Genomic DNA, 8,692 nt, shown 5'->3' on the forward strand with positions numbered 1-8,692 from the left:
GGGAGGGGAAGGAGGAGGACAAGAAGGAAGAAGGAAAAGAGGAAGAAAAAAGCAGAACAAGGATAAGAGTAAGGACAAAGACGAAGAGGAAGAGGAGGAAGAGGAGGAGGAGGAGGGGGAGGAGGAGGACGAGAAGGAAGAGGAGAAAGAAAAAAAGGAAGAGAAGCAGAACGATTAGAATAACGAAGAGGGAAAGGGGGAGGAGAATGATGAGCAGGAAGAAGGAAATGGGAGAGGAAGAGGAGGAAAAAATAAGCAGAACGATCAGAACGACGACGAAGAGGAGGAGGAGGAGGAGGAGGAGAAGGAAGAGGAGAAACAAGAAGAAAAAAAGAGCAGAAGAACGAGAAGAGCAACGGGGATAAGGGCAAGGAGGAGGAAGAGGAGGAGGAGGAGGAGGAGGAGGAGAAGGAGGGAAAACAAAAAGAAAAAAAAGCAGAACAAGAACGACAGGGATAAGGGCAAAGAGAAGGAGGAGGAGGAGGAGGAGGAGGAGGGAAAACAAAAAGAAAAAAAAAGCAGGAGAACAAGAACGACAGGGATAAGGGCAAAGAGAAGGAGGAGGAGGAGGAGGAGGAGGAGGAGGAGGAGGAGGAGGAGGAGGACAAGGAGCAGGAAGGGAGGAGGAGGACCACGGCGCCTCGAAACAGAAGACCACCATCACCCCGTCAGCGGATCACTTGTCGGGGCGTTACCTGTCACAGCGTCGGCGGATCAAGGTCACAGCGGCGCCACAGCAGAGCCAGGTATCAACACCATCATCAGCAGGGGCAGCAGGAGGAGCGATGAGGCGTGGGGGGCGGCGGCTGGGGGGGCTGAGGGGGTGGGGGAGAGAAGAAAACAAGGTGAGGTGATGAATGAGTGAATAATGATGAGTAAGAAGGAGTTTAGTGGTTACCGTGACATTGAAAGATAAGATAAGGGGAGAGAGAGAGAGAGAGAGAGAGAGAGAGAGAGAGAGAGAGAGAGAGAGAGAGAGAGAGAGAGAGAGAGAGAGAGAGAGAGAGAGAGGGAAGGAGAGAAGGGAAAAGGAGAGAAGAGAGAAGGTTTGAGAGAAGGAAGAAGGGAGAGACGGAGGCCTGGAGAGAAGGAAAGATAAGGTAAACAAAAAATGAGGAGAAGAATAAACAAATAAATAATGATAAACAAGACACATAAAGTAGTTAGCATAAGAAAACTGAGGAAGAGAGAGAATGAGATAAAGTAAACAAGTAATAAGGCGAGGAATAAGCAACCAAACAGCGATAAACAAGCGCCATTAACGGTCGGCGTGACGCGGCGGAGAGTAGGCGTGAGTCGGCGGCGGCGGCTGACTCGCACCGCCCAATTTCTCTCTCCTTTCTGGGGGGAAAATTCAATTAGAAGCTCACAATATTGTCGTCAGCTGGGGGTGAGCGGCGGGGGGCGGGGGGGGAGGGGGAGAACGAGAAGGAGGAGGAGGAAGAGGGGGGGAGGAGGAGGAGGAGGAGGAGGAGGAGGGAAGGCGAAGAAAGTGTTAGGGAAATGAGGAGGTGAGGGAGGAATGATGAGAGAGGCGACCTTAATACAGGGCGGGACAACGGGTGGGAGGAATGTTCTCTCTCTCTCTCTCTCTCTCTCTGTTTGCTCTTCTTTTTTCCTTTTCTTTCTTATTTTTCTTTTATTTTTCCTTTTTGCTCTCATCGTCCCTTTCCCTTTCTTTTGTTTTTTTCTATTTGTTTTTCTTTGTCCCTTTCTTTTCTGGTAATATTTTCTGTTCTTTGTTTTTCTTTTTTCTATCTTTTTCCTTTTCCTTGGTTTTTCGAATGTTTATTTTTTTCCTTTTCCTATTTTTCATTTCTTTGTTTTTCTTTTCTCTATATTTTCCCTTTCCTTTTTTGTTTTACTATACCTGTTTACTTTTCCCTTTGCTTTCTTAATTATCTTTTCTTATTTCTTCATATCTCTCTCTCTCTCTCTCTCTCTCTCTCTCTCTCTCATAACCCAGGGAGGAAGGAAGGGAGGAAGAGAGGGAGGGAGGCAGTTAATAAGCATCGCATCCTCCGCTCCTTGGCACGCAGCAAAAGGCATCGACACACTGATCTCCCGGCACCAGTTCATTACCCGCGCGATGCTAATGCTGCCGTTATTGCCGTAAGTCAGACGCCGAAGGACCAGGGCGCTGCTACGAGGCCCCCGAGACCACCTTTCATGGCCCTCTGTGATCGGCGTCTTGCGGGCCCGAGGCGGCGGTGCAGTCGGCGCTCATTGATGTCTTTGTCATTATTACAAGACGATTGGCAATAACGTCTTGAGTCCCCGGAGCGTCAGGCATCGGGAATATTGTCTCCACGCCCAGCTTCATTAGACTCTCGGTCAATACCTGGACGGCGGGAGGCGCTGGGACTCCTCCACACTGATATCTGACGACGCTACCCGCTACCCGCCCGCCCGCCCGCCAGGTCCTCCCTCCCTCCGTTGTCTGTCTGTCTGCTTGTGTGTCTCTGTGTGTCTCTGTCCGTCTTTGTGTGTCTCCCGCTGTGTGTCTTTGTCTCTGTCTCGTTTTGTGCTTCTGCTTCCCGCTGTTTTCACGATGTTTTAGTTTCTTTCTGACGTGTCTGTGTTTTCTGGCCGCGTTCATGTCTCCACGCGTCTTTCTCTTTGCTGTCTCTGTCTCCACGTGTCTCTGTGTCTCTCCGTTTCCCCGGTGACCATCGATCCTCGTGCCTGGCTTCCTGGGCAGGGCATGACGGCCAGCGCGAAGCCACGCGTCTTGTGGCCAACAGGTCACCGCCGCCGACATGAAGCAGTCCGCCGCCGCCGCCGCTCGGGGACTCCTAACACAATGTCTTTCTGACTTTATGTCTTCCTCCAACTTAACTTCCATATTCTATGCTTCCGTTAATGTGTTCCCCTTCTACCTGTCCTCCCCTCTCCCCTTACACCCCCGTGCCGGCACCCCGCCACCCACCTGCGGAAAACCAGCCGAACTCGGCGGGCTGCGGCCAGTCGTAGTGGACGAGCGTCACGTTGGCGGTGGCGTGGTAGACGGAGGACACGCGGGCGTGGCATGTGAGGGTCATGGCGCCGCGCGCCAGCCACACCTCCGTCACTGTCGTGCGCAGCTCCTGGGAGGGGAGAGAGCGAGTTTGTGTTACGAGGGGCAGGGCTGGGGTGTGTGATGCAAGGCGTCACGCGGCCGTGAGGGAGGTTAGGGACATACAGCAGTGAACACAAAAAAATAACAACTAAAGGGGATAGTCATACACACACACACACACACACACACACACACACACACACACATACCGAAGCCTGGGTCAAACGCCCCTTGGGGCCCCGCGCCATGGGCCGCACCACCGCCGCATCGAGGGGCGTCTCCTCGCCGTTCACGGTCCAGCTTATGTCCGCCGGCGGGTCCGAGAGTCCCATGAGACAGCGCGCCGCCACCACCTCCCCGGGGCGCACGCGGGCCCCGGGGGCGGCGCCCCAAAGCTCGGGGCCCCACGCCGGCACGTCTGGGGAGGAGAAGTAAGGGGAGTCAGTGGTTGCAGACTAGGATGGGTAAGAAGGAATGTGGAGAATGGACACCAGACAGGGCAGCAGAGCACACCCGCCATGTAGGTACACCCACACCTTTCCCTCATCTCGTCCCCGCACACACATTCCTCCCCGCCAGGCTTACCCTGACACACCTTCCCTATGCTCTAACACCAACCTACAACACCTCTCTCTCTCTTCCCTCCTCCCTATCTACCCCATAGGGCTTTCTATCCCCCCGCACCCCCACACTCACCCACCATCGTCATGTTCAACGTGTGGTCGTCCCTGCCCCCCCCCCATACTCACCAACCACCGTCATGTTCATCGCGTGGTCGTCCGTCTCGAAGTAAGGTTTGTCGCCCATCACCTCACACCGGAAGCTGCCGGACGTCTCGCGCGACACACCCGTCAGCGCCACCGTCGACTGGGAGCTGCGGGACCGCTGGGGGGGGGGGGGGGAGAGAAGCTGTTAGTGACTATGGCGGAGGTGGTGGTGGCGGCGGAAATGGTGGTGGTAATGTTGTGGGGTGGTAGAGGTGTGGAGCTTTGTGATGATAAGCGTCGTCGTGTGCTAAGCTGTTTACAATACATGTTGTTTGTTGATATAGAGTATTACGACGGACACACACGAGTACACACACACACACAGGCAGCCCACACACACGAGTACACACACACACACAGGCAGCCTACACACACGAGTACACACACACACACAGGCAGCCCACACACACGAGTACACACACACACACACACAGGCAGCCTACACACACGAGTACACACACACACACAGGCAGCCCACACACACGAGTACACACACACAGGTAGCCTACACACACGAGTACACACACACACACAGGCAGCCCACACACACGAGTACACACACGCAGGTTTACACGGGTACTCACGTCCACGTGTATGTTCGGCAGCGGGTACACCCTGATGGGCGGGTCCCGCCTTGGGATGTACTCGTAAAACTGGTTCACGTCGCGGTACCACTTGATGGAGTAGAGCGGGTCGGGGCGGTCGGGGCTGTGGTGGTAGTTGCAGGTCAGCTCCACCGCCGAGCCCGACACCACCACGGGCGGCACGCGCACGCCGGACACGCGCAGGCACGAACCTGTCCAAGGGGGGGAGAGAGGGCAAGATAGTCACCTTTGTGGTAGTTGGTTCTGTATACTTGCAACAACCTTTAACGGACTGGCTAGACTCACGCTGTAATGAGGTCCAGATGAAAAGCTACACTCACTCGTCGCTGGTCGGTATAATTAGTCGGTCACACGTGAACTCTCGCTTTATTGGCAGGTGTTAATGCGTCGAGGCGAGTGTTAATACTATACTTTTGTCAGGCAACTCACCTATGATTTTTTTTTCGGGGGGGGGGATTTTTACCGGGAAGTGAGTAATATAAGAGGAAGAACGGGAAAAAACGACTGCAATCACACAATTTTAAAGGAACGCTTTGGTAAGAAATTAATATACTTTACGGGAACGTTCAGGGAGGAAGCTCACTCAATTTAAGGGAGCGCTGAAAGGAAGAAACTCACTAACTTAAAAGGGATAAAAAGGTGGTGGGAAGGACGGCAGGTATCCAAGGAGTCAACAAATATTAAGGAACCTAAATTAAACTTGAAGAAACGAACAGCTCCACGAATGAGGCGACGATAAAAGTGTATTATTACCATCATCAGTATTATCATTACTATTAGTCCGTGGGCTGAGTAGGCTCACCTTGCACCCCCCTTAAAATTGATGAAATTGCATATAAGTTGTAGTATTTGATCTATATTTTAATTTTTTTCATGTTACCACTGAAAATATAGGGACTCAATAGCCCTCCTGGGGTGTTGAAGTTGGGTGTGACTCCAGTTCCGCAGCCACCGGTTTTGTGGTAGGGGGAAACCTGTTTTGACATAACTTTGGACTGATTGGTCACAGGAAAGTGAATGACCTATCAAAATGTTTGTCCTGAACCATTCTATACTTTGAAATGGTTAGTATGCAAATTGTGCCTATAAGTAGGTCAACAGAGGTCAAAAGGTCACAAATTTTAGGGAAAACCTGAAACCTGACATCCCGGTGTGTAAGTAGCCATTGTAGCATTGAACTTGGTGATTAATCAGCTAGGAGCCTACCATATGTTTCAAAGATATCCCTTTCCATAGTTAACCCACTAATATTCAGTTACTTTTTAAACTAAGGACTCTGTGACAAACGGAAAAAGTCATATTTAAGGAATGCAAGGAAAATCGATGATTCTATATAGTGGTAAGGGTATAGATTATTTTAAGCAACATGTACCACAACAAACTAACTATTGCCATGAAATTCTGTGAAAACTTTACTGTAAGCCCAGGATCCGAGGTGGCTGCCAGAACCCTCAACATACAAAACCGTTGGACAGCAGGCTCCCGCGACTCACCCGCAGCGCAGAGGCTCGTCAGGAGAAGGAGTCTGAGGGCCCACACCCGCGCCAGGCCCCCCATCGCCGCGCCGCCGCCGTCCTCGCCTCCGTCAGCAAACCTTATTGTGTTGTGTTGCCCTCACGCCGGCAGGACCTGGAGAAGAGGAGACAAGACGCACACATATAGACACTGTAGATATAAAGACAAATAGAAAAGATGCATAGGTAGATAAGTATAAGAGGTAGATAGATAAATGGGTAACAGAGGTAATGACGTATAAGTTAGTAAATAGAAAAAGAGAAAGATATATGGATAGATAGGCAAATAGATAGATATGCATATGTAAATGGGAAACTCGTGTATATATAAACTGGCTAACGAGTTGCTACAGATAGTTAGATTTTTTTTTTTTTACAGAGCTAGTGATGTATGAATTAGTAAACAGCAAAAGAGAAAGATAGATATATGGATAGATAGGCAAATAGATAGATATGTATAGGTAAATGGGAAACTCGTGCATATAAACAAGCACGTAGTTACAGATGGTTAGATTTTTTTTTTTACAGAGCAAGGAAGGAACTCGAAGGGCAACAAAAAGAAAGTGTAGAAAAAAAGTCCCGTAATCGCTGTTCCCACAATAGATAGACGTAGATAGATAGATAAGACTCACCGAACATAACGAATAACACATAACATACACAATACAAATTCAATGTTCCAGCGTTAACAGTATTGCCACAACGGGTGATAATTTGCACACTGGAAACACGATAAACGAGAGACTGGATTGGCCTGTTCGCAGCTGGACGTTTTGATGCCAATAACCACCAGGATTTAAATTTGCTCTCAACTTCCTTGGCCAGAGGGGAGACTTAACTATTTTCAGGGACAATTTGCGAGGATAATTTTACACTGATTCCCATAACAATATATACGAGTCGTGTAATATGGACACGTCTTTAATATTGTCTTTCATATTTGGCATCCATACATACAAACTCATACTAGAATAAATTACCAAGACTTAATTATTTTCAGCGACAATTTGCAAGGAGAATTTTACACTGATTCCCATAGCAATATATATGAGTCGTGTAATATGGACACGTCTTTAATATTATCCTTCATATTTGGCATTCATACATACAAACTCATACTAGAATAAATTACCAAGACTTAACTATTTTCAGCGACAATTTGCAAGGAGAATTTTACACTCATTCCCATAACAATATATACGAGTCGTGTAATATGGACACGTCTTTAATATTATCTTTCATATTTGGTATTCATATATACAAACTCAAACTAGAATAAATTACCAAGACTGAACCGGGAATAAGTAACACACACACACACACACACACACACACACACACACACACACACACACACACACACACCACTTCCCACTCCCCCAACCCCCCAACACACCCACCTTCCAACATACAACATAAAGCTTTCTGATGCAAAAATTCTCACGGGGCAACAAATATGTAACACTTTTTCTCTGGGCAGTCACATGTGCGAGCGAGGGAGTGGCGGGAGGGATTGAAGGCAGAATATTCCCGGCAAAGTTTGAAGGCGGAACAATATGATGCGATATTGCATTTTTGTTAAGAAAGGGGAAGCAAAACGCGGCGGTCCAGGAGAACAAAGCACAAGGCGAAGACGGGAAGACGGGCGGACGGAGGGAAGACAATAAATAAATGAATAAATAAATAAATAAAATAGCAGCGACGGGCCAAATTTGTGGCTTTACCGTGTAGTAGCGACGGGCCAAATTTGTGGCTTTACCGTGTAGTAGCGACGGGCCCAATTTGTGGCTTTACCGTGTAGTAGCGACGGGCCAAATTTGTGGCTTTACCGTGTAGTAGCGACGGGCCCAATTTGTGGCTTTACCGTGTAGCAGCGACGGGCCAAATTTGTGGCTTTACCGTGTAGCAGCGACGGGCCAAATTTGTGGCTTTACCGTGTAGTAGCGACGGGCCAAATTTGTGGCTTTACCGTGTAGCAGCGACGGGCCAAATTTGTGGCTTTACCGTGTAGCAGCGACGGGCCAAATTTGTGCCATGATATAAACCCCAAAAAATAAATAATGCATAAACTGATCACAAATGCTTTGATATATATTATGAAATGGTTTGTGTGAGGGGTGATTTTTTCTCATTTTTCTCGCTTGGAGGGACCATTAAGAAACATGATCCCCGCTGCAAGAAAATGAATAAATAAAACAAAAATTAAAACTTGGGAGGTGGTGGCTGAGTGGTTAGCGTGCGGGTGCGACGTCTAGGACACAGGGGTTCGAGTCCCGCATGGTGCTACAAACAAGCTGGCAATTTCTCAGTCACCGCCGAGTGGCCTAAGCAGCGTTGTCAAATTGTCGTACTCTGAACATTGTATTTAGCATTTTTACGCTCCAAGACTGTCGTAACCACACAAATAACGATAGAAAATGAAAGTTATCGTTAAAACTGTTGAATATTGATGGTTTTCGTTCTTATTTGCTATAGTTATCGGTCAGAAACTACGAAAATGCAAGGCCCTGAGTACGATAATTTGACAACGCTGGGCCTTAGGGTCGTATTTTAAAACATTTCGTCGCCCAAGTTCACATATTTGACATGGCTTTCGTAGGAGCTGTAGGCCTTTCCAGGGGTAGTTTTATGACCCTGGTGGTAGTTTGACCCTTCTTCTGTGCCATGAACCGTAAAAAACACTCATGAAAACCCGATTGACCCCCTCTTTGACCTTTAGAAATAGTTGATGTGAGAAGCGATGGTGTC

General features: G+C 48.6%; 1 protein-coding gene across 2 annotated transcripts in view; it reads right to left on the minus strand.

Annotated features, from left to right (window-relative positions):
* Window positions 1–559: 559 nt before the first annotated feature.
* Window positions 560–8,692, minus strand: part of LOC126999607 (uncharacterized) — a 26,223-nt gene continuing 18,090 nt past the window's right edge. For both annotated transcript variants that reach the window (XM_050862383.1, XM_050862382.1), the window contains exons 2-7: window positions 5,924–6,059; window positions 4,410–4,621; window positions 3,808–3,943; window positions 3,268–3,476; window positions 2,930–3,086; window positions 560–815 (exon numbers count right to left, since the gene is read on the minus strand). In XM_050862383.1, the coding sequence (XP_050718340.1) occupies window positions 721–815; window positions 2,930–3,086; window positions 3,268–3,476; window positions 3,808–3,943; window positions 4,410–4,621; window positions 5,924–5,987 (873 nt within the window). In that variant the 5' untranslated portion in view covers window positions 5,988–6,059 and the 3' untranslated portion in view covers window positions 560–720. The remainder of the gene's footprint in view (window positions 816–2,929; window positions 3,087–3,267; window positions 3,477–3,807; window positions 3,944–4,409; window positions 4,622–5,923; window positions 6,060–8,692) is intronic.

The sequence above is a fragment of the Eriocheir sinensis genome, chromosome 16 (assembly GCF_024679095.1).
Source record: "Eriocheir sinensis breed Jianghai 21 chromosome 16, ASM2467909v1, whole genome shotgun sequence".
Taxonomy (NCBI): domain Eukaryota; kingdom Metazoa; phylum Arthropoda; class Malacostraca; order Decapoda; family Varunidae; genus Eriocheir; species Eriocheir sinensis.